Genomic DNA, 27,085 nt, shown 5'->3' on the forward strand with positions numbered 1-27,085 from the left:
TAGTCATGGATAATGGAAGTTGTAGTCCAACACATGTAGGTACTACATTGGAGAAGGCTGTCCCAAGGTTTTGCAACATGTGTTTTGCTCACTTTGCTATGCAGTGATGTCTGGGTTGGGGCAACAGAAGAGATGTTGCTTAACACTGTCTTCAACCCCTTTTTGGTCCTACTATAACACTTAAGGACAACTTCTGTGTCTACTTAACATTTATATAGCTCCAGTTTGTGTGAAAGGAGCTACTGTGTACTTTTTGTGAGGACAGAGAGAAAGAAGAAAGGAAGTGCATTGTCACAAGCTCTTTTAAAGCAACCACATTAAAAATAAATCTTTTCCATTCAGCCACTTTCTCACTGCATTTGTGTTGGAATAATAGCTGCTTTCAAAAGCAGGCGTATGTTACATTCCCTCCTTTTAGCCCAAAGCAGACAGCAGTGATGTCACACACAGCCATCCTTGGCCATTAAACCAAGGCACAAACTTGGCTATAAGCAAACAAAATAGAATTATTTTGCAAGAGAAGCACAAACAAGAGTCAGATTAATTTCTTCCTCATTGTGGTGTGAACATCTCAGAAGCAAGTTAATGTAAAACTTGGCCAAATGTTGTTAAACCTGATCCTTGGCATTGTGCTTGGCCTGCAGAAACACATCAGAGCAACACAAATGCAAACTGTGTCAGACCTGACCTCTAGGAAGTCTAGATCTGTCAATTGTTGATAAAAGAAAAATCTTTTGACAATGTAGAATTCTGGTTAGAGTTACAAATAGGAGCAGGACTGGGCACATATGTATAAAGGAGAATAATTTGGAAGTAGTGAACTGACTAGATGAGTGGTGCTTAGAGATTGAAAGTATCACTTTTTTGGACTACAACTCCAAGACTTTTTGTAACCAGCATAGTCAATAGCCATGCTGGCTAAAAGATTCTGGGAGCTGTAAAACAACTTTTCTCAGCTTTGGTGATGCCACAAGGAGATAGGGGTGACAGGAAATAAATCTGTCTGCACAGCAAAATGAATTGGGAACCAGTTGATGCAGTGGACTTTGCAATACTGTGTGTGTGGATATATATTTATTATTTAAGAAAATTTTACACACAAAAATTGGCACAGGAAAGGAAAAAAATTATAGCCCAGTTATTTTCAGCTATATTAGCTTTCTCCTTCAATAAAGTAACAAATTTTATTTATAATTTTAAAATCATAAGATGGCTTACAAGGTTTATTTTTTAAAATGCAATATGCACTTTCATAGAGGCCTACATTTCATTACTAGTGCCTCAACTAGAGTCAACCCACTGAATTACTGGAGTTTCTATAACTGCTAACTTGTTGCTGCTGTGTGCCTTCAAGTCCTTTCTGACTTATGGTGGCCCTAAGGCCATGGGGTTTTCTTGGCAAGATTTGTTCAGAAGAGGTTTGCCATTGCTTTCCTCTCAGGCTGAGAGGATATGACTTGCCCAAGGTCACCTAGTGGGTTTTATGGTGGACCAGGGCATCAAACCCTGGCCTCCAGAGTTGTCCAGCACCTAAACCGCTACGCCTTACTGGCTCTAAGTTAATGGTAGGAATGGTAAGCTAATTTACCATACAACAGGTCTACTCTATCTGGTGCTAAATTAAGGCAAGAGAAACAGTGCTTTTCAGACTGCAGTCGAGTAAATAGTGTTCATAAAAATCTAACAGAGAAGCACTCAAAAAGCTCTCTAGAAATGAGTTTTCTTATGCATGTTTATTCAGAAGCAAGTCCCACTGAGTTCAATGGGACTTACTTCCTAAAAAAGGGTGCATAGGAGTTAGCCTGGCACCTGAAAACCGAGAAGAGCAAGACAAACGTCCTTACAAAGTTCTTCACATTTTATTTTAGTTTATTTTAAGCATTTTTATCCTGCTCTGCAGCCAAAAAATCTCCCAGAGTGGCTGACATACAACACAGTGAATAGAAGGCAGTCCTTGCCTGAAGGCTTATAATTTAACCAGACATGCTACAGAAGGAGAAAGACATAAGGGGAAAAAGCAAGTAATCTTTCAAGCAGGGCTGACAGAATAGCCTTGTGTCCCATATAGTCTGATGGAATGGCTGCTGGTAGAAACAGATGAGGGAGGACCTGTTTCTGGGAAGTGTTCCTTCATATACCCTCCAACTTTTCATAGATGAAAATTAGGGTATCTGAGGCCAAGCAATGTCACAGTATGGTCAGGATGGCAAAAGTTATGGGTGTGGAATGACACACAAGCTAGGAGAGACTGCAGCAGTTTGCTTTTGACTAAGCCTCCAGGGAAGGGCAAGATTACTTCCCTTTCCTCCTCTCCTCCTGTTGAGTTAAGCAAGTACTAGAGAGAAATTGGGACATTTTAAAAACATCTGAAAAAATAAGACGACTAAGGATTAATTGGGACTGTTCTGCCAAATTGGGATGGTTGGAGAGTATGTTTTCAGCAGGGTTGGTGGAGTGGTTCAGCTTCAAACCTCATCTCTCTTTTCAGGCAACTGATGTCAGGTGTTTTAATTCATTTTGACCTCCTTGTTCTTACTTCATTATACTGTATGTGATTTCACAAGTATATTTCGATGCACAATTTGAGATAAACTAATCTATCATGCTGGCAGGGTGCCATATGATGCCCCAGTTGGGAAGCATTTAACACAAAGGTGGGGACAGTGCAGCCCCCAACTGATTTCTTGTCTTACCTTCCTAAAACATCCAGAACAATTTTTTGGGGAAAATATTGCATAATTTTAATCTGGCAATTGTCTAAAATGGCACATAGCAGTCTACAAAATGCAATTGTTTTACTAGGTTCATCCCATTATGCCTCAACTACCCCCCCCCACGCCCCCGAAATAAGCCAAAAATGAAACCAAAATATGACCATGCATCCCACTGAGGATGTGTGGGGCATGAAAACTGGCAGAAAGCTCAGATAACGGTTGAAAAAGGTAGAAAATCAATTATGGAATATTTTGTTTTATCATGATTCAGGAAAACCTCTGAGGCTGAGACAGTGTGACTTGCCCAAGGGGTTTCCTTGGGAGGATTGTTCAGAGGGGGTTCACCCTTGTGCCATCCTCTGAGGCTGAGACAGTGTGACTAGCCCAGTGGGGTTTTTTTTTACACCCAAGTAAGGGATCGAACCCTGGTCATCCTCCACCGCTGCCTCTTGCAGCACTTCCTCAGATGCATCTAGGTGCTCCAAAATATTTCTTTGAATTCTATTATTATTATTATTTGAAAGAAAGAAGTTGGCAGCATGAGCTTTCCTAAAGTCTGCTTCCTCAGATGCATTTAGTCTCAGAGGTGCAACAAGATCTCTATAAGGATGTATATTAATGTTTTTGAAATAATTTAAGTTATTAGTTTGCTGAGGCACCAGAGCTCTCTGACAGAGAAGGCTCAATGTCTCAGGACACTACAGTTCCCAGAATTCCATAGTACTGAGCCAGAACAGTTAAAGTGGAGTTAAACCAGATTATCTCCCCAGTGTGGATGCAACCTAAGAGAAGGCAACTGTTACAATGGGAAGGAGAGATGTAGATGAAATAGATGAGGAGAATGACAGGAGAATAGATGTAGATATACACTGTAGCTGAAATAGATGAGAGGAATGACAAGAGGATAGAAATAGATATATGTAGTTGAAATGGAAGGGGGCTCTGACAGGGAGGATCCCTTTGAATTTGGCTGCCAGGGATAGAAGGGAGGAAGAAAGGTGCAGCTGTCATTCAGGTGAGGGTAGCATTCGCATGAAAGTGGAACCAGGCTCCCTTCTTCACCTCGGAAGTGCAAAGGCTCAGGATCCCCCACTGAGCATGTGCAAGGGTCCCAATTCGAATCATACAATCCCCATGGCATGCACCGGTGTGGAAATACAATTTGCACTCACTCTGCTTTGCATGAAGCTACACCACGTGACTTGCCTTGGATTCGATTCCCCCTCAGTTCGAAAGGGCAACGGAAGGGCAACCAGGTGTGAAAATACATTAACATAATAATGTCAGTTCGCATTGTTTGACCCGCAGTCACCCCTGATCTGAGCTCCAAATATCAAGGTGTGATAAGGTCCTACAAATCCTAGGATTCCATTTCCATAGCATGGAGCTACACCACTTAAAGTGGTGTCAAACTGCATTAATTCTACATTGTATCCTGTCTTTTTCTGCTTTTAATGAGGTATTTCTGTTACAATAATAGCAGGGGCAATAACATTGCTTGCTTACTTACTTTTTCTTTCCTGATTAACACCAGGATAATGATTCATTTTCTTTTTTTCCCAAAGGTAAACATCTGGAAGAACTATGGGGGATTAACTTCCTTCCGTTGCCATGGCTGACAAGGATCTTGTCTGATCATTACCATGCAGTGAGTTGGTATGCTTACTACAACATGTGCATAGGAAGCTTTAATTCATTTCAACATCACAGGTTTCTGATCTGATACTTCCCTGGGGGCTGCCTTGAAGTTGCATCTGGCTCTAACCAGGAATCTCTGCCTCCAGTCCCAGAAATGTAGAAGCTCTTTAGTAACTCTGTGGTAATAGGTACTTTGCAGATGTTCAGAAATACTCTTTTCCTCTATCACTTTTTATATCTAAACCAAGCCCTGGTCTGGAAGATATATGGTGTAGTTCAGTAGAGAAGCATACTGGGGGAGAGTAATATAATTTCTAATACTACTTAATTAAGATAATGCTGATGAATCAAGCGTTTTTTCCTGTTTTGTTGCACATTTCAATGCCCTTCGTGTAGTTCTAAATTAAGCCTGAAGGGCCACTAGTTTCATATAACTTCCAAAGGACAGCTGGATCCATTTCTTTCAGCAAAGGTGACTGTCACAGATTGCTGCAGGACTCTTTTCTGTTTGATATAATAAAACTGTTTTGTTGTTGTTGTTGTTTTTAGAAAGATGTTCTGCGGGTTAGATATAATTCAGCACAAACAGTAAATTTGTTTCCGTTGGGCAGTATGAGAGTGTCAACTGCATGGGCCTAAAAGAGATTCATCTTCTTATGAAGCATTTTTTTAAAAAATTAAAAGTGTATAAAACAGTCAGTGTGCATGGTACTTTATAAGGCGGAGGACATAGAGCCATGTAACAACCCAAGTTACTCTAGAAATTAGTTCAAATTGGGGCAGAGGTGTGTTTAGTAAGTGAGTCCTGAAAGAAAAGGGCATTGACTTTTCCTCCCAGAACTTCTCCTTTCTGAAGATGATGCAGGAAAGTTATATCTAAACAGGGGTTGTATCTAAAGATTTGTGGTAAGTACCTGCACCAGGTTATGGACACCCCTTTTTTGTGATACATATCTAATCACCACAAAACTAAACTAAAGATTTTGGCAAATCAAAGGAATAAGTTTTCCTGGTCTTTCTGAAGTGGGTGTGCCATGTTATGAACCAGAAGCAGACCTGCAAGATACAAAGAACCATTAATAACTCAAATTGCAATAGAGAAAACCTGTGGCATTGTGCCAAGCTATTATGAGGACTAACATCTGGCTGACAGAGAAGTCAAAGAATAGCACTTTTCATTCTGTTTTGTTGGGATCCATCTTTATTGATGAATATTGAAGAACCCTTCTTGACGGATAACATTTTCCTTGCCTTTCAGCTAGAGAATGGTGGTGACATGACATTTCAGAGGGACTTTAACACTCAGGCGGTGCGATTTGGCTTGGTGCTTACACAGGTAACTCTACACTGCGAAACAAGTTATGTCTTCCTTATCTGAAATATTCCAAATTCAAAAATTATCCACATGGATGGTTAGATAGTGGCACCTTTGCTTTCTCAGGGGTTCAGTGTACACAAACTTGGTTCCATGCACAAAATTATTTAAAAATATTGTATAAAATTACTTTCAGACTATCTGAAACAAAAATGAATTTTGTCTTTAGATTTAGGTCCTATCTCCAAGATGTCTTATTATGCACATATATGCAAATACAACATCATCTAAAATCCACAAAACAGTGATACCTTCATTGGGACAACCAAAATGCACTTTATACATGTTGCAAGCTTCCAAAGCTCCATTGGCTTCTTCATGACCATCTTTTAACGAAGTAAAACAAAACAAAAAAATTAGATGGTTATTTTTATAGCACATGGGCTTAAGTGGCTAAAAATGGCTCTGGAGCAAACATAGTTTGCAGTCTTATAACCACTGACCGTATTGTACATGTAACTCATTGAACTCAGTGGGCCTTACTTCTGAATAGACATGTATAAGATTGTGCTCCACTTTAGTACTTCTAAAGTGGTGGTTTGTGAACCAGCACCAGTTCCCAAATGCTCCTGGTCCCTGGAGAGTTTCCAGGAAAGAAACAATTGTAGCAAATGGGCATAAATATGGTGCCCATTCCTAGCACACCGGACAAGGGTAATTGCTGGTCCCCAACTCAAGATAGCGAGAGAAGCATTGTTCCACAAAACTCTGACATTCTGCAGTTTTTAATGGCAGAGTTACATAATTCTTGCTGCATCTGTATGTTCAGAAAAAAGGTTCATTGAGTTCAATATAGCTATACATTTTCAGGGTGACTAGATGTTATAACCACAAAGGAAGACAAGACACCACAAAATGTAGGATATTCAAGAAAAATCTAGGACATTATAAAATAAAACTAAAAACACCAGTATAAATATAAATTCATGCTTCTTAGTCATACTCAAAATGGAGGACATTTTGAAATTCTTCCTGGACAGATCCTGAAGGAAAGATCCTGGAAAAGGAGAATGTCTGGTCACCCTGAGCATTAAGCACAACTTTTCCATTAAAACCAATGGGACTTCAAAATACTTCACTTTGCTTGGATTGTGCCAGTTGTGGGGGGGAGGTGTTTCTGCACCCCCTGCAATAAGGAAAGCAATATCTTGTAATTTATTGGGATAACTTCAAAACTATTTGGAATTTACAGTATTAAAATGTTATTTACAGGAGCTCTGTGGATAATTTAATTTGTTTGCGGACGGTTTCATCTGTTCTGCTATGGTTCTTAAATTTTCAAAATAATAACAATAATAAAATTCAGTAATCATGTTTCCCCTTCACAAGCCTGACAAGGACTTGTGAGTTGTTTCTTCCTCTTAAAAGATTCTTTGCTGATATTTTTGCTGACATAGTTTTGAGATTAGCTGGGATAAAGTTGCATTTTTTTAAAAAAATATGCTGGCCACTTTAGGAACCAAGATACCATGCAGAAGTTATTTCCATTTATGGATTCTTCTTTGAAATAAAAGCAGTCAGGCACGATGCTTCAGCATACAGTTTTTACATGCAGGTAAGAAAAGCATTTAAATTTTCTTTGGATTTCATAGAGACTTGCCAATGATCTGCAGTCAGCCCTTGGTATCTGCAGGGGTTTGCTTCCAGGACTCCTTCTGGATATAGGCTTGCCATATCCCGCCTGGGGGCGGGACTTTCCCAGTTTGGGGCGGGTCCACATGGTCCCGCCCCAGTTTGGCCCCGCCCCGGGACACCCCCCTCCCAGCGAGGGCCTGGAGGCTGGGGCTTGGGAGAAGCTCTCCCCAGGCTCTTTTGGAGGCCCTGGAAGAGGCTCCGCGATTGCGGAGCAGTCCTCCAAGGCCTCTGGGGCTTGGGAGAAGCTCTCCCCAGGCCCCTTTGGAGGCCTTGGAAGAGGCTCCGCGGTCGGAGCTCCGGCTGTGGGGTCCTCCAAGGCCTCTGCGAGGCCGAGGAGGAGGCCGCTTGCCACCGCGGCGATGGCCGTGATGACAGGCAGCCCCCACGCTCCTTCCCGGCCTGGGAGCAGCCCAAGGCTTCCTCCCAAGCCGGGAAGGAGAAGGAGGACAAGGTTCAAAAATGTAGGACCTTTTTTTTTTTTAATTTCCTGGCTAGGAAATTAAAAAAAAAAAAAGGTCCTACATTTTTGAACCTTGTCCTACATTTGTCCCGGTTTGGAGGTCCTCAGCTATGGCAACCCTATCTGGATACCAAAATCTGTGGATTCTCAAGTCTCATTAAACACAATGGCATAGTAAAATAGTGTCCTTTATATCAAATGGAAAATCATGGTTTGTGCATATATATATATATATATATATATATATATATATATATATATATATATATATCCCCATCTGTGTGTACGGAGGGCCAACTGTAGAATCATGGATATGCAAAGTATGGCCTTCAGGCTGCATGTGGCCTCCCATGGCTGTTTTTATGCCTCCCAGATTCACCCCTCAGGGTTCTTTTGGGGATTCCCCCTCTCTGCAAAATCCCCCCAATGCTATTTAGGGGTTGTAAGGGGGCATTTTTGCCAAGATTTGGGTCCATGAGCCATTTTAGGCCTAGGAAATGCTTTTTTAAAAAATGGAAATAGACCAGAAGTGTTCTTGGTTTGAGAAACAGTCTTTCCTGGGAATAAAATGGCTTAGAGGGCCTTTAAAATATGGCAAAAATGTCTCTAGAGACCCTAGGAGTTTATCAGACAAGGGGAATTGGAAGTATAATCTGATTGCAATCTGAACGCAATCATGGGGTTTAACGTTATTGCGTGATAGACCGCCACACACAAATTCGGGCAATGGGAAGTCAGTCCAAACTCAATCATGTGGTTTCACATTATTGCATGATAGACTGCCACACACAATTTTGGGCAATGGCATGCTATTTTCAGACAATGGGGAGCCAGTCCGAACACAATGCACATTCACATAATTGCGCTAAACTAGCGAGTTCAAGTGAATGCGTTTTGGCCCCACTTTCTTTTCATTTGAATGTAAGAGAAATTCCTCCCGTTTGATAAACTCCCCTAGATGATGTTGGGAGGGATTTGGGGATTTTGTAGTGTGGGGTTTAAATAGCCCTGCCTGGAAATGTCAGGAATTGAACCTCGGACTGCTCAGGACAGCCTATCTAGACTTTTTTAGTCTGACAGACAAGATGTGCTGTTCAGCAGTTCTGAACCCTGGGATCATAGTGAATGGGATCTTTCACCTGTAGTGGCTGCCCTTTTGACCCAAGTGGCTTCCTCAACTGATTTATTGCTCCAGCTGAGGATCAGCTCCAGGCCTGTAGCTGAAGATACAGAAATGGTTGTTCTTCATCATCATCAGCCTCTCAGTCTAAGCAGATGTGGGCTGGTCCAGACTCCTTGGCCTGTCCTTTTTGTGACCAAACTGCCTCTCCTGGAAGCTTTCAGAAACATCAGTTCCTACTTAAAATAGGTTGCAGAGCTCCACTGTACTATTTAACATTTTTTAAAAATCCCCTTTTTCCAAACCAGGCATGGTCTTCCAGCCACTATGAGGTGCACATGTTCCTTTCAGAGTAAACCAAACTGTTCCCAAAATTGGGCCCCAGATCTGTCATAGTTGATTATTCCTGGTTCTAGAGGATTCTGCATAATGAGAAAGGAGAGTTTAAGCACTCTAGCACCTTTGTTGATTCATACTAGCAAACCAGTTCTAGCAGTTCTCATCTCTACCGGGAGCAGGTCTTTTATCAAGCTAATTTGTCTTACCAGTAACTGTCAATTTAGCAGGACCAGAAGCAGTAGTTGAAGAAACAGAATGGCCACTTGACCCTCTCGGACATGTTATGCCTGTTTCTGCAGCCATTGCTCAGGACCAACCTGGAGAATCAATATGGTTTATTGGTTTGAGTGTTGGACTAGAATTCTGGGAGACCAGGGTTGAAATCTACATTCAGCCATGGAAACTCAATGGTTGACCTTTGGCAAGCCACACTCTGTCAGCCTTAGATGAGGGCAATGGCAAACTATCTTTGAGCAAATCTTGCCAAGAAAAACATTGTGATAGGTTCACATTAGTGTTGCCGTAAGTCAAAAATGACTTAAAGGTGCACAACAAAAACAGTCTACACCCAAACACTTTGCATTTTAAAAGGGATGGCTCCCAACAATGAATTGTTGCTAGAAGAATCAGTCCCTTCCCCTGCTCCCCTTTGCAGGTTATTGTGAGGACTGTAACTACTCTCAGAGGGAACAGTGAAGACTGAGGTAGGAGCAGTTGACATAGTCATTCCTCCTTTCAAAAAATCCTGGCAGACTAACCCATTGAGCCCTGGTTCCACTACAGAACCGGATTTGCCCAGGGAATTCTGCCTCTCTTGTCAGCAAAGAAGAGAAAACATAGGACATAGATTAATGTCTGTGCCCTCAAATGTTCTCTCTGCAAATCCCAGGACAAAGGTGATGATGGGAAAGAAATGTTGTAAAAGTGGTTCTTCAGCTTCTTAGACACACCTACCAGTATGAGTTATGATACCAACCAGTTGGAACACACCTAAGTCAACATGGCTCAGAAACAGCCATAAATATATAATTAAAGGCTGATTAAGGTAGTTTGAAAAACACCAGGATGTAAAGGCAGATAGAGCGCAGGAACAATGAGGATGAGGATGTGTGTGTCATGTGCCATGTGAGTAGGGTTGCCATAATTCTCTACTAAAAAACAGGACAAAATGTAGGACAAATTTAGACCAAAATATAGGATAATTGTAGGATAAAATTTAGCCCAAGATGTAGGACATTTAAGGTCCTCCATTTTTCTTAAATGTCCTATAGCAGGGGTAGGCAACCTGCGGCCCGCGGGCCGGATGCGGCCCGGCAAGGCCTTGGGACCGGCCCCAGCCCAGTCCTGCCGCCGATTGCCGCCGGAGCCTTTGGCCTCTCGCATGAGGGCAGGGGCCTTTGGCCTATCAGGAGGAGGCGGGGGGGGCAAGCGGCGGGCAAGGGGGGTAAGCAGTGAGCAAGGGGGGCAATTGTCTATAGAAGCTTCAGAAACATGCATTTATATTTTTAAAAAAATAAAAATCAGCAATTTTTTTAGTGTGTCCTCCATTTTTTAAAAAATGTCCTCCATTTGAAAATTTTGTTGTACATTTGTCCCGGTTTATTTATTTAATTTTTAAAAAATTATTTAATTATTTATTTTTTGGCTTCGGCCCCCCAGTTGTCTGAGGGACAGCAACCTGGCCACCGGCTCAAAAAGGTTGCCTACCCCTGTATAGGATAATTATCCTATATTTTGGCCTACATTTTGTCCTACATTTTGTCCTGGCTTTTAGTAGAGAATTATGGCAACCCTACAAGTGAGTAAGCTGTATTCATGGCCTAGTTTTTCACTGCTACAGCCTGAAAAAGCCAGGCCTTGGTGACACAGTAGGGAGATAATGCCAAACTCCCTGGGCTCTCTCACTGAACTCTGTGGTGGTTGGTACACTGATGATAATGTGATGAAAATAAGGACAAGCTTAAGGGAGGAAGGCTTTTGTGGGACTTTCAGCCCCTCTTTTTCTCACCATTCTGCTTATGCCTCTTTGGTGTCCTTTCCCCCTGCTTTGCTCATCCATGCAAAAGACAACTTCTCATTAAAAAACAAAACAAAAATAGAACTGTCCATAAAGTAGCCAATAACAGCCACACCACAATTGCTTGAGCAATAAAACTGAGTGACAGTAATCTCTGTTAAATTAGAAAAAAAAATGTGGGGGAGGCATTCAGAATTTTGAGTAGCTTCAACACACACACACCAAGAACTGAATTTAACTCAATGTCATTTCAGAGAGTCAAACATGCAGATCCTATTATATCCTTTTTTACTGCCGAGCGCAGCCCTGTCAGCTTAAAGCAAGAGCGTGAAGTCAAGTATGAAATAAAAGCCCAGTGCCAGATAGATGGGAAATGGGAGGAGTTCACTACCGAGAGACGTACTCAAAAGTTTGGTGTTAAGAGACCTACCTGCAAAAGTACGGTAAGGAATATGAATGGATAGTGTTATACATCTCCTTGCAATGACATTTGTACAGGGGAAAAAAGACCATGATATAGATTCAAAAAGCTGTTGAGCTGTATATATGTCATTTCTCTGCATCTCAAGAAAGATGCATTTTGTGACTGGCATAAGTATAATCTAAACAAAAAGAAGCTGTCATTCAGTGGGTTGGGGCACTTTTAAAGGAGTAACAAAGTGTTTGTGTGGGTTTAGATCATTTATATCTTGCCTTTCCATTACAATACTTTAGATGGTTTAGAGCAGGGATGGGCGGAAGGTAGATCCTGATCTGCTGGTAGAGTTCTGCATTATTTGCTGTACTTTGATTAGATTTTCTATCTTCCGGTTATTTAACAATTGTAGCAACAACAACAACAACAACAACAACAACACTCCCACTCTTCAAAATTACTGTTCAAATTAAGAAAACTTGCAGTAATTAGGAGTAGCTTTTTGCATGGAATGACTGTGAAAAGTGTCCATTTCTGGTTCTCGAAACCAGTTCCAAGATACAGGATTCTTTAATTTTAGGCATATGTCTTTTCACTGGATTCTGGTTAGAAGGTCATGGGGTGCTAGTTAAAAATGCAACCCTAAAGTCAACCCACTCTAGGTTTGAAGCAACAATTTCAAATAAGAAATCTGCAAGATAAAGGAAAGAATATTAGGAGACAATTGTTTAAAATTCAAAAAAATATAAACAAAACGAGTTTAAAACATGACAGGTCAAATGCCTGATATGACAGATAATGGCCTGTGATGTCAGGCTATCATAGCAGGGACATGGTGCACCTCCTTCCAATGGGACTTCATCAGTCTAGGCTAGGGTTGCCATTTGTCTCAAAAAACTGGGAAAGTCCCAGTTTTAAGGCTTGTAAAAATGTCCTGGCCAGTTACAGATGCATGCCTCAGTTTCCAATAATGTTGGGGCAGCTGAGTGGGGCTCTGGAGTCTGGTCACACCACACAGAGCGTTGGGGGAGCAATGGCTTCTCCTTCCCAGAGGGCTATGATTGGGGGAGAGGCTGCAGGGGGTGGGCTTCCAGCCCTCCCCATTGGCCAGGAGGAATTTTTGAACCTTTCTTGCTGCTGGGACCCTGGTGGCCAGTGCAGCAGCAGCAGCAGGGAGGCTGGGAGATTTGTTTTGCCTACCGGCTTGGAGAGCAACAGCAGAGACCGGTGACTCTGGGAAGTTTGCTTTTGTTTGTTCAGCTCCCTCCCTCCTTTCCTTGAAGGCCACTTGTCCAAACCTGAAATTATTACATATATACACACATGCACATGGACACACTCTCTCAGCCTCAGAGGAAAGGGGTCAGTTTCATCAGCCATGGCAACGTCCCTCATACGAAACTGACCCCTTTCCTCTTCCCTCCTCCCGGCACAGTCTGCTTATCCAAACCTGAAATTATTACATATATACACACATGCACATGGACACACTCTCTCAGCCTCAGAGGAAAGGGGTCAGTTTCGTCAGCCATGGCAACGTCCCTCATACGAAACTGACCCCTTTCCTCTTCCCTCCTCCCGGCACAGTCTGCTTATCCAAACCTGAAATTATTACATATATACACACATGCACATGGACACACTCTCTCAGCCTCAGAGGAAAGGGGTCAGTTTCGTCAGCCATGGCAACGTCCCTCATACGTAGGGCTGCCATAATTGTCCACTTTTACCAGGGACAAAATGTAGGACAAATTCAAGACCAAACTGTAGGGCAACTGCAGGACAAAACTCAGCTCAAAATGTAGGACATTTAAGGTCCACCATTTTTCTTCAATGTCCTACATTTTGGGCTGAGTTTTGTCCTGCAGTTGTCCTACAGTTTGGTCTTGAATTTGTTCCACATTTTGTCCCTGGTAAAAGTGGACAATTATGGCAACCCTACTCATACGAAACTGACCCCTTTCCTCTTCCCTCCTCCCGGCACAGTCTGCTTATCCAAACCTGAAATTATTACATATATACACACATGCACATGGACACACTCTCTCAGCCTCAGAGGAAAGGGGTCAGTTTCGTCAGCCATGGCAACGTCCCTCATACGAAACTGACCCCTTTCCTCTTCCCTCCTCCCGGCACAGTCTGCTTATCCAAACCTGAAATTATTACATATATACACACATGCACATGGACACACTCTCTCAGCCTCAGAGGAAAGGGGTCAGTTTCGTCAGCCATGGCAACGTCCCTCATACGAAACTGACCCCTTTCCTCTTCCCTCCTCCCGGCACAGTCTGCTTATCCAAACCTGAAATTATTACATACACACACACACACACTCTCTCTCTCTCTCTCTCTCTCTCTCTCTCTCCTTATAGCCGCCCCACATGAGTACAATCTTGAGGCAAGTCTCCTCCTTTCCCTTGAACCCAAGGGTGACCAGATGTCCTCCTTTTCCAGGACATGTCCTGTATGTCACAGGGTGACCAGATGTCCCCACTGCAAAGGAGGACAAGGCACTGCAAAAATGGAGGGCATTCAAGAAAAAGGGAGGACACGACCAAAGAAAAGCTGAAAACACTCCTAGAAATGTAAATTCATGCTTCCTAGCCATGCTCCAAAAAAGGGAGGACCTTTGTGAATTCCTCCTGGGCAGAAGGCTGAAATGTAGGGTATGTCCTGGAAAAGGAGGATGTCTGGTCCCACTGTATCTTTTCACCTTCTGTCCAGGAGGAATTCCAAAATGTCCTCCCTTTGGAACATGTCTAAGAACCATGGATTTATATTAATGTTTTTGGATTTTAGTTGGTCATGTCCCCCATTTTTCCTGAATGTCCTACATTTTCCTGGTTTTGTGGAAGACAATTATGGCAACCCTAGTCTAGACACATCTGGAGAGAAGACTTCTATATTCAGGTATTGGCAGGGCATGAGGGAGAATTCCTCCAAGAGATGTTAATGATTAGCAAGACTTATACAAGAAGAGGCAATCTGTTTGATATTATTTTTCTGGGCATGCTGGCCATTTGTGTGGCTTAGAGGGAATCCAAATAATATATTTGACAAAGTGCTGCTGCCACAGTTATTATTTCCATGCCCCGTCCTTGCTGTAACCCCCCCCCCCATGGTTATCTCTGTTCAGCATAATGACAACATATAGATGAGGAAATGCACAATGAGATGAAATCATGACTCATGGTTAGTAATCCAAGAGCTCCCATAATTCCCCCAGACACTATGACCAGTGAGTAATCCTACATATTCTGGAGAAGAATTTGATGTGGGGATGCTGGTTTCTGAAGGATTCTCATGTTCACTATAATGAATAGTTCCATGCTAGGTTAAATAATTTCTGTAACAGAGCAAAGGATTACATCGTCTTCTCTTTAAGCAAAGTGACCTTTCTCAAGGAGGATTCAAATGACTATCTGATTGTATAGTTCAGACAAGTGGTAATATCTCTCTGCTGCTTCCTTGAGTTTGCAAACAGCTGTGAAGAAAAGGGTTTTAATGTCAGGTTTAACCACATGGATAGAAGCCTCTCTTTCCATTTATAGATCCCATATACACTGAAACAGATCAGACCCAAGACATTTTATCACCTGACATGAAACAGCAAATGGTGTGTTTTCCCAGTTACAGTAAGTCCAGTGCAAAGTATCCAAAGTCAAAAGCCACAAATACCTCTCCCTATCCCTGAAAGTTAGAAAATAGTAAAAATATTTGCTAACCTTTCATGACAACTCAAAATCTGCCTGAGGCCAGATTCCTGTTAGTGCACTACACTGGCATAACTGTGCTGGCATAGATGGCAGAAACAGGCCATGGGCACTGTTGGCCATGAAAGAAGTAAAGCCTTGGAGAAGCATCTTTTGTCTGCCTTCCTTCACCAGCACTGTGCAGCCCTGGAAAAAGCAGAGTTGTGTAGAGTAGCAACAGAATTTGGGTCCTACTCTTTCTAATGGTAGGGCCAGCTCTTCCTTGAAGTAGCTACTGACTGACTGCTATTTATCTGAGTTCATCTTTAAAAGTAAAAAGAGCTGCAATCGTTTGGGTTTTGAGGACTGAATTCTTCATTTGGGTTGAATATGAGGAAAAATAGATCACCAAATTACCAGACACTGTTAGCCAAAGCACACTAGTTTTATTTATCTATTTTTATATAGGACCTTTTCATTCTTTTTCAAATTTAACAGATTATCCATTTTACTTTTGACTTACTCACTGCCTATGTAGAGAACATGTGCTAACATTTGCTTCTTTCTCATTGTAGGTCCTGAAAGCAAGTATTCCCTCAGTTCCCATCTATGTGACATTTTCTCTTCTTTTCCCATCCTCATAAAAGACAAGGATAACTCCAGTCTCCTTCATGGAATAACTTGTTTTGACACCCAGTCACTGTAGAAGAGCCAGTATCACATGCTTGAAGGGCTGGGTTGTTCAGACAGGAGATTAAATTTGCCGTAACATGAAAATAAACTACACTCTTCTTTAAAGCTGGGCTCATCTGGATATTAATCTCATCTATAGTCTCCCTCTGTAGCTGATGCTGCTGATAGTTTATATGCTCCTAGGCATGGATTCCAATTGCCGGTTTGTTTCTTATTAGCAAGTAGTAAGCATGACCAATTCCAGAGAAAACTGGCTGTGCACATGGGATTTTTATTATGCTTTCTTCTTCCACACTCTACTGCTGGTCTTCAGCCAGCTGCATTGCAATGCACTGAGCTATTACTTATAATGGGAAATGATTAACATGCTTAACATGCCTCTTATAAAAGTATCCAGCAACCAACCTTTGTCCAGTCTTCACCCAACAGCACAAGTTACTTCCTCATAAAACACAAGTTACCTAGCTATCAAAGGACAGGTATCAGCATCCCCTAATAATTCCATCTGATAATGAAATCTTTGGCCACCAGCATTGTTTTAATCCTAAAACATAATTCAAATCTGTGGTCCTGTAGCATTATCCTGTACAAGCTTAGGCCGCAAGGGCAGGAGAGTATGGAAAATAAAGTATAAATGAACCAGATGGTTGTGAGGTGAGCAGCATTCTACCCTCTGAGATTTCAGGGCTGAGACGTGAAACCAGAAGACAGGTATGTGTAAGGTCCTAGTAATATTACAGAAGTGGGGCAAACAAGGGTTGGGAGGCAGACAGGAACTGCTTCTGAATCAAACGTCTTAGCACTAACTGTGAATGTTCTAGCTTTAAAGCCACTCCACATATAAATACCCAACATCTTCCTTTCGGGTTGCTCATCTTTAGATTTGTCTCCCCTTTTATAGATTAAGAGAAGTATAGCTGGCATCCTGAGTCTTGGCAACCCTATCAGACATCTCCCCCTCCCACCTCACCCACTCAGTATCTATGGAGTTCAGCCATCAAGGATTGTACCAGTAGAACAATGACTCACAATGCCAGTGAGTCACTGACTCAAGCAAATGGACTTATGACAGCGAGGACCTACCACCACTATCAACGTAATGTTACTATCAACATCATGATCATCGTCATTGCACAAGAGTGTCATGAACAGAATGATGCCTGGAACATGTAGTAAAGATTGTGCTGTTGACTCTTGTTCCCAGGTAGGAGCATGATTCTCCTCAGATCACAATGCACCAAGGAAAGGGAAGGGTAGGGTAGGGTAGGGAAACCCCCATAATATAGGTCCCACATAAGCTCCTTTGGCAGGATGCTTACAGAGAATCCTTTTAGAGGGGAAGATATGATGAATGTGTGTGTTTGTATAAAAAGGAGTCATGTGGAGGTGATCAGAACTTGGGCTATGGTACATACAGTGTGTGTCTAATGCTACCATGCCTCAGTCTCTCATACCCAATGACTTAACCCTACTCCTCAGCTATTATTACCCCTCAGAGCAAAACTGACATTGACCAACCACTACATATATGAACAGGTTGGATATGTAAAAGTCCAGAAGCATGTGTCTGCTCTATGTCACATCTAGTTTAATCTTCAATAACTTCTGTCTTTACAAGAAAGCCTTTTCTATAAGATTTGAGAAATGCACTGGAGCATTAAGACTAACATTTCAAAAGGCAGAAGTCATCGAAGACCAAACTTTCTTGTGAACCAGATGAATAAAGCAGCACAAGATCAAAAGGTTTCCAGAGCTCTTGATATGACAGTCCCAACTTCAGTTATGGAAATAATATGCCAGAGACTGAACAAAAGCCCACTTTATTGGGTATGTAAAGATGGTAGCTACTGATTGATTAATATGCAAGAGGTTGAGCTAAAGTCACTTTATCATTAGGTAACTGGTCAATTAATACAACTGCTTACTTTGCATTTGAAAAGCTGGTGCTTGCCAGTCCAGAATGTGTTTGAGAGAGGTAGAATTATTGTGGAATGCTCCCTTCTTTTTTAAAGTTTGCAAAATACAAAAGGTATTTCAAAAATTCTAAGTAGTAATTCTAAGGAAAATAAAAAGAAAACTGATCAAAATTATAAACTATGCAAACATAATCTGCGTTTCTCACTAAGTTCAAATGCCACATTTTAAACTGAAAGAAACCACCCCCCCACACACACACACCTTTCAAGAAATGCAAAAGACAGGATCACAGTTTGTATCTGTTAAGAATAAAAATACCAACAGAGTCAAAATGTGGGTGTTACAGGAAGCATGGGTCAGTATGTCACTGTGGCTGAATATAGGAAACATGATGTAATTGCTGGGGGATGTCAGAGGTATTTTTATATTAGTAAACAAAGTATTCAGTAACAGTGCCAGAACCTCACTACACACCCTCCCCCCAGTATGGAAAACTACTGATACCACAAATTCAATCGCACACAGAAAAAGCCCTGTGTATCTCTACAAATAATACTATTTCCTTTATAGCAGGTATTCCTTAATTTCAGCATCTTTTCAAAATCTAGTTCCCTTCAGACATGTTGAACTACATGTTAATTAGTTCTATTAGTTATGCCGACTGGGGATTATGGGAGTTGCAGTCTGACTACTAGACAGCTCTAACCTGGATGATGCTACTTTATTCTCTGTATAGTATTTCACAGGAAAATTGTGGTGGATCTTGAAGAGGAGGGAAGTTTTATTTATTTATTTTGTTTATTTATAAAATCTATATACCAGCTCTCAACAAATATTCATATTGCCTGATATTACTTCAAATACAATATTTTCCATATACTATATATACTCAACTATAAGTTGACCTCATACATAAGTGTAGGGCAGGTTTTGGGGCCAAAATTGTGGGTTTTGATGTGAGCCATGGATAAATCAAGGGTAAAACTTGGGGGGCATGTAACAAAGGATTTAAAGGATGAAGCAAACGAAAACAATGCCAGAGAACTTACAAAATTCCAGCAGGCACAACTATTTGTCTCATACTAAAGGCTGGATGGATGGAAGAGTAGAAGGAGGGTAAGTGCTTCCAGGATAGATACATTCTTGCCTTTCACCAGGGGATGGTTCTTTTTCTTAATATAAGAGTAAGTACAGTACAGTACAACTCAGGTTTTTTGGGGTCAGTTTTTTGGACTAAAATTTCTAGATTTACACATGAGTATAGACAGTACTTGCTTGAATTGTTGGCCTATTCACATATGCAATTCTGTTTTCACCACACAATACCTCAGGAAAGGGAAACATATCACCCTCCAGATTTTGTGGTTTGCAAGGCCCATATTCCTAATTGTTGTCTATGCTCACTAAGCTTCTTGGTAGTTACATGCAACACTATCTGGAGAGTCTTGTCTTTCCTGTATCCCTTCCCCAGGTCAGTTTCCAGGACAGGATAGGTTGCATGGAGCTATAATAGCAGCCAAGTTCCTGCATCAGGTTTTTGTTGTGTAAATCTCTGCCTGCAGGCTTATGCATCAAGTGTGCATCCAAATGCATAACCTAATGTGCAACTTCATGTGCCCTGCGTGCACAGCTCCATGTCCAGAGTCTTGAATTTAATGCAGACATTCCACATTAGACAAGAATTTCCAACCAGTTCTGTAGAAGAAATTGGGTACCAAGAATTATGAATTACTATATACTCTGTACTTCAAACACAAAGATGAACAGCATCAAGCAACCTTGAGCTTCCATAGCAAAGAAACCACACAACTGTTTTAGATCATTCTTGAGAAAATCCTACTAGCAAATACATGTCAGAATAGCAGCTTGAATGATCACAAACATTTTTACAGTTAGCCAAATTCATTATTTGCTGGTGCGTTCATTTTGGTTTTCCAAAGGGAGTCTTCAGCTGCCTCAAATTTTGGTGTTTTCCATCCAAATGGCAGGCCATTTACAGGTGCCCTACTATGCCCCTATGACAGCAGACCTGCCAAACTTCAGACAGATTGATAATGACTTTTTGTACCGAGAATTGATGCTAGATTTTCAGTCCATGTCTTTGTCTTGTTTTGTTACTTAAAGGGATGTGAAAACACTGTACCCTCCACTTTGGCCCTTTGAATCAATGTTGGTGACTCACCATTTAATAGATGATTCTGTGAGTCTGTTTTAGTCACGACTACCAATAAGATTCAGGACTGTGTTTCCAACTCTACTCTTTAATGCTTTTATAACTTAAATGAGAATGATTTGTTTAGGTATACCACCATTACTACTCTTTTCAAAAGTCACTGTTAACAGGGAAAAAGAAATCTGCTTACAGTTTTATTAGCATTTCATTTCTCTGTCCTGAGAAACAAGCCACTAGCCTACCACTATCACATGGTGTCCTCATTGCCCCTGACATGACAAGAAACAGAAGGAAATAATACAAGGTATTTTCTACTTGGGAAAATAGCAAGGCATGGCATGGGTACTCAAATGCTAATACCTTAGTTATGGAAGGAGTTGTTTTTTTGGTCACCAAACACATAAGAACTGACACTTGAAGATACTAAGGGGGTTATTCAGACTGGGGCCCGTCCTACACGGGCCTTTGCCATGCCCCCAGTACGTCATAGGGGTTGGCTGAGGACGCAGCGTCCAATCAGGTCTCACCCCTAGGATGTACTGGGTACGTCAAAATGGCGGCGCCCTATACACATTGGCACCGCCATTTTGATGACATGGGTGCCATTGGCGCCTTGCAGCATCATAACCGCACCGCAAAAAGAACCCGCTTTTTGCGGGTTTTTTTGCTGCGCCAGGGAATCACGCGGTTTGTCCGCTGCGGTTCCCTGGCGCAGAAAACATGGGTGCCGGCAGAGCGCCCTTTTTGGGCGCTCTGTAAAGTGCCTACATTTTGTTAGCTGATTTATCAGAACAGCATCTCTGCTAGTTCTGTTGCTCACACATATCAACACTGAATAAAGATGAAATATTCAAAATACGTTCAAAGCATGCAGTTTAATCCTGGTTTATTCTAGGTCTAATTGCAATGGTTATTCACACAGCCGACAGCACAAATCTTTTAGGAACAGTCTTAGGGGAAGAAACAAGATTGATTATCCTGGGTCAAGTGGCTTTTTTGGCAGCTCTTCACAAAACTTAATCAGGTGCATTCAAAATGCATGTGAACAAAGATTCAGTACACATTCTACTGGGATTATTTTCAACTAGTTTTCTAGCGGGATTTTTTGTTGTTGTTGTAAGAATTGATTCCAAAGCGTGTTCAATCAGTGGGAATGACTGATCTGAATAGCATCATTCTGGAATGGAGGGACTTATAGCAGAGGGGTGTTTACCATCCCTCCTCAGTTTTTGGTAGATCCACCATTCTCCCCCTCTCAGCGCTGCCTTTGTGCTTATCAGGTGACCTATGGGCACATGATTTTTTTAAAAAAAAATTGATAGAAGAGTCGATTCATTGATTTTGCAACTACTTGCAATCAGCGAGGCAAGTAGTTGCAAAACCAATGAATTGAATCTTCTATCAAATATATATATATATATATAGAGAGAGAGAGAGAGAGGAGAGAGAGTGAGTTTCCAAACTGGCCTGCCACTTATATCACTGATGATGCATTTTGGAATGTTGCAAACTAGTGAGGATGACAATCATGCCTAAAAAAGAAGCAATTACAAGGGGATAATGAAAAGATCCGCTTTCATAGTGAGAACGACGGACCTTTTGGAATAGATTTATCAACACGGAACTAAGGCGAATCCCAAATTGGTTTAAATGTAAGTGAGAATGAGCCCCGCTTAACCTTTCAGGAAGGAAGCCTGCAAACTGCAAACCACAAATGCACAAAAGTGCATTTACTACTCACTGAACTGATTATTCCCTTTGAGTGATTCTTCTCTGTTGAAAGACAGGATGGCCAAAAGAAGAAATTAGCAGACACAGACACAGCTATGATCAAATGCCTCAAGGAAATGCATTGTTTCCAAAGAATAGACTGGGGAAGCCCTTTACCTGCAGTGACATGGCAACTCTCCTCCTATCCAAAACAAACAACTGTGCTAACATGGTCACAGTTGCCTGTGTGTGAATAGGCCCCTACATATGCCCTTCCTACAGCACTGTATAGAATAACAAACATTTCTGAACAACAGGAAAGCAACAAAAGGAATAAGAAACTCAAAAGAACAAAACATTTACTGCAAGGAAAGCAATTGGGGAAGGAAATACATTGGTGTTATTTTAGGCTTTCACCAGCTTCACCTCACATGCTAAATGGGTTCCTACAGATGTGTGTTCCTGCAGGCAACAGTAAATATGCTACTAATTTTCCTATCCCTGGTAGGTTACAAAAATGACCACCAACATTCAAAGTTAAATATAGCATACTATACAATTAAAATATGGATATTTTGAAAGCAACAAGCCACTAAATACAAGTCAGGCCATAATACTGTATATCTAGTTAGCCACTTGTGGCCTAAAACGAAAACAAACAAAAAGCTAACATTTGTAAAAATCTCCCTGCAGACTCACCTGGAGGCAAGTCTTTCTTGCAGCAATGGTGAGCATCAGTCAGTAAAATCTCTTAGCCACAAAGAGGTATGGCTTCATCCTCTATGATAGGGATGGATAAAGAATAACCCATCAGATGTTGGATTGCAGCTTCCATCAGCCCTAGCTAGTATAGCCAATGGTGAGGAATGCTGGGAGCCGCAGTCCAGCGGTATCTGGAGAGTGACATTTTCTACCCCTTCCAGTCTTCTACTTTCTGTCTACTACTTTCTACTCTTCCACTTTGTGGCCAAGAATTAATGAGGAGCCTGTCTAGGCTTCTCCCACCACCAAGCAGATTTTTAGGGTGCAAAGGAGTACTTTAAGAAGGAAAAGGATCATTGATTGTGGCTAAAGCATTGGGTTTCAGCTTCAGTATACAGCTGGCCCTTAGCCCTTGTTGCCTTCCAGATCTTGTTAGACTACAGTTCCCAGTATCCTTCATAATTGGCTATTGCTGAGAAGATCTTTTCACACAATCGCTCTCCATCTTAAAGACTATACGCATAATTTTTGTCAAAGAGGCAACAGACTTGGGGAAGGGAGCAATTTGAATCTGAGAAATGGCAGAAGGAAAGGCCTGAGCTCTCTCAGTGTGGTTGGTTTAATCCATGCTGCCTTCAACCCAATGGCCATAGCTGTATACTAACATTTGAGAAGGTCAGGGACCCTTTCACACTACACAATTATAGTAGTATATGAAACATAAATAAATTTTGTGTTTAGACTTGGGTCCCATCTTATAAGGTACATATGGCACGTTACAGACCGCCCCTTTGGGGCGGCCTGTAGGCGCTCCTTTCCCCGCTGGATTGGGGCCTCAGCTGCCAGAACGGCAGCCTCTGGGGCCCCGATCCGCTGCTTTCCAGGCCGCGGGGAAGCGGCAAAAGGTCGCTTTCCCGCAGCCTGGAAAGGGGTGTCCTTGGGGCTTCATGCCCCAAGGACACCCGACAGTGGCAGGGAGGAGGAAAAAGGGGCCACTCGGCCCCTTTCTCCCTTGTGTCGCTGGCGCAGCCATCTAAAAGCTGTGCCAGTGACGCAAATCGCGGAAGGAGCTCCGTTTCGGAGCTCCTTCTAGTGCCCACGGAAAGGGCGTTCTATGCACCCTCGCGTGGTGCAAAGACGTCACGTCCGCGCCGCCCCGTTTGGAGGCAGTGCGTTCGTGACGTCATAATGGCACCCTCTATGTGTATAGGGCGCCGCCATTTTGTACATCCTGGGGATGTACTAGGGTTAGGTTCGTGCGTAAGGCACGCACTTTCCCTAACCCTAGTACGTCCCCAGGACGTACTTTACACCCGTCTGTAATGGGTCGAAGAAACATAAATTAATTTTGTGTTTAGACTTGGGTCCCATCACCAAGAGATCTCATTATGCACATATATGTAAATACAGATGTTCCAAAATCTAAATCAATCAATCAAATCAAATCAAAATTGAACACACTTTGGGTCCCAAGCATTTTGGGTAAGGGAGACTCAGTCTGTAATAAAATGTAAATAGGTGCTTTCCAGGATCTTTGATAGTGTCTGTGAAAGTGAGTTCTGTATAGTCAAACTACGTACTGGAATATTCTTTCTTCTTTATGAAGGATCAATGCAGCGAGGCTTTACTAGCACAGGAGTAATGACAGGCACTGTGGGTGAATGTTTTGTCCTTGCTTCATGAATCATAACATACTCTTAGATGGTCTAGAAGGCTGTAACTCAAAGATCACTTAAAATATATGGATAATTGTGAAAGCATTAAAAATTGCTGGCCCACACAGAAACAAATTATGTGACCCTTTGTGGGTTTGGCAGAAAATGTTGCCATGGTAATTGCAATCCATTGTTCACAACTGACTTCATCATTCATTGTTGCTCTCTGATTGCAGCTTTTGTTTCATCTCAAGTATGGTAACTGAATGCCTAACTGCAACAAAGATGTATTTACATGCAAGATCAGAATACTGAGGAGGCCTTGTAGATATTTGCCTATTTTAAGTCTGGGGAGGAAGGCTCTTTTTAAACCACTGCACACTGGACAATATTAAATATTCCCAAGGAGACAAAATAAAAGTTGATTGTTGTATAACTACTTTAATTACATCAGCAAAAATTATTACTGGAAAGAATAATTTGGGATATCTCAAAGCTTCTAAAATGTTTGATGTAATGTCTGAATTTGAGAGACTTGTGCATTAAAAGGCAGGGGAAGAAAAATGCATTGACTCAGAAATCATTCTGCAATTGTAGATAAATGTATTGCATCTACTAAGCGAGGGAGTTTGCATACTCATACCATAAACTAATTTGGCCCAATTTTTTAAAAAAGTGTTTTCCTCTACTTAGTATCTTCCTTTTTGATCAACCCAGCAACCTGGATCCATTGACCCTACCTGATCAACATGACAGATTAAACTGTGTATTACCTGGTGGTTTAGAATCTGGTTTTGTGTGTAAACTAAAGACTTTAATTTCATAGCCCCATTCTGCCATGCAGGAACTCTCAGTCAACGCACCCCTGACAGATGGCCTTCCAGCCTCTGTTTAAAGACCTCTGAAGAAGGAGACTCCATCACACTCCGAGGGAGTTTGTTTCACTGTCGAACAGCCCTTACTGTCAGGAAGTTCTTCCTAATGTTGAGGTGGAATCTCTTTTTCTGTAGCTTGCATCCATTGTTCCGGGTCATATTCTCTGGAGCAGCAGAATTCAAGCTTGCTCCATCTTCAATATGACACCCTTCAAATATTTAAACAGGGCTGTCATATCATATTCATAGTGGCTACATACCTGCCTGATTATAAAGCCTGCTGTATCTAGGGTTGCCATAACCCGGCAGCCCCCGTGCCATTCACGGTTTTGGGGGGCCCCTCCCGGTCCCGGTGCGGTTTGGGCCCCCACCCGTGCCTTGTTCCCGGTTTGGGGGCCCGCTCCGGCCATTGCCGCTGCCGCTAATGCGGCTGCTGCGGCGCCAACCCACCTCCTCCTCCGGCTCCGCCTTCCTCCTCCTCCTCGGCGGGCCGGCGGCAGAAGCGCCGCCGCCACCGCGGCCCCACTGGGAGGGCTTGCGCGCCTTGGCGCGCGCCGCCCAGGCCTCAGCAGGGGCAAGTGGCAGCGCGCGCGCCTGCCCATTCCCTCCACACGCGCCTGCCCGCACCGCCCCACTTCTTTGCGCGCGCGCGCCTGCCCGCCCCACTTCCCTCCGTGCGCGTGCGCGCGCCTGCCCCGCTTCCAGGAGGAGGAGGGGGGAGAGGAGGAGGAGGAAGGAGCCGGAGGAAGGGTGCTTGAAGGCCAGGACACAATTGGGCCAGAGGAGGAGGAGGAGGAGGAGGAATGCTGAGTTAGTGGCCATTAGGGCTGCCTTGGTATTTTGGTTTTTTTTAATTATTTTTAGAAATATAAAATACTTATTTTATTTAATTTTTTTAATTTTTATTATTGCTTTTTATTTTTTATTTTATTAATTTTTATTATTGCTTTTTTATATTATTAATTTTATTATTGCTTGTTTTTGTTTCATTTTATTAATTTTTATTATTGCTTGTTTTTGTTTTATTTTATTAATTTTTATTATTGCTTGTTTTTTATTTTATTACATTAATTTATATTATCAAATATATAACCCCTGCCTTGTTTTTTATTTATTTTTTCATTATTTTTTATTATTAAATATATGCAAGTGCATTTTTTGTGTATTTATGGTGCTTTGAATGCTAACAAATGCCTTTCCTGGACAATTATAGTGATGATGATGATGATATGATGATGATGATGATGATGATGATGATGATGATGATGATGATGGTGATATTGATATCAACAAGCCTCTGAGGCACGGCCAATGTAACTTGCTGTGGTTTTTACTAACTCATGCACAGTGAAGAAAAACCACAGTCCCTTGACCAAGTACACACTTCTGAGAAGTACAGTTGAACCCGAGGGCAAGTCCATTTCTGCCATCTGTCTAGGAATAATGCCAAAATGTCCTCCATTTTGATCATGCCTAAAAACATGCATTTATATTAACATTTTTTAAAAAAAAAACTCAATTTTTTGCACGTCCTCCATTTTAAGAAAAATGTGTCCTACATTTGAAAATGTTGCCCTACATTTGTCCTACATTTGTCCCGGTTTGGAGGTCCTCACGTATGGCAACCCTAGCTGTATCTAGCCTAATGTATGCTTGCTTGCTGTAAATATACCAATCAACAAAAGGATTTTATCTCTACTTAGGCTTGCCATATCCTGGTTCCAGGTGGGACATTCACAGTTTTTCAACCGTCTGGAATGTCCTGTCCCGGGTATGACAGCTGTCCCGGAACTCCCGGTCACCACCTCCTCCCTCTTAGTAATGCAAGGCCTAGCTGCCTTGCTAGGCCTTGCTGGGAAGGAGGGCTCAGGGAGGAGCCGCACAGGGCCTAGCCAGCGGGCTGGGCTCCAGAGGAGGAAGCCACAGCCGCGCGGCTTCCTCCTCTGGAGCCG

General features: G+C 42.1%; 1 protein-coding gene across 1 annotated transcript in view; it reads left to right on the forward strand.

The window, feature by feature from the left end:
- Window positions 1–16,206, forward strand: part of BTBD16 (BTB domain containing 16) — a 62,709-nt gene extending 46,503 nt beyond the window's left edge. Inside the window, exons 11-15 of the mRNA XM_089507822.1 lie at window positions 4,280–4,362; window positions 5,611–5,688; window positions 7,184–7,282; window positions 11,553–11,741; window positions 15,984–16,206. Of these exons, the coding sequence (XP_089363948.1) occupies window positions 4,280–4,362; window positions 5,611–5,688; window positions 7,184–7,282; window positions 11,553–11,741; window positions 15,984–16,052 (518 nt within the window). The 3' untranslated portion in view covers window positions 16,053–16,206. The remainder of the gene's footprint in view (window positions 1–4,279; window positions 4,363–5,610; window positions 5,689–7,183; window positions 7,283–11,552; window positions 11,742–15,983) is intronic.
- Window positions 16,207–27,085: the final 10,879 nt, after the last annotated feature.

Source organism: Sceloporus occidentalis, unplaced genomic scaffold, assembly GCF_023333645.1.
Source record: "Sceloporus occidentalis isolate IW3139 unplaced genomic scaffold, rSceOcc1.0.p SCAF_2, whole genome shotgun sequence".
Lineage (NCBI taxonomy): Eukaryota > Metazoa > Chordata > Lepidosauria > Squamata > Phrynosomatidae > Sceloporus > Sceloporus occidentalis.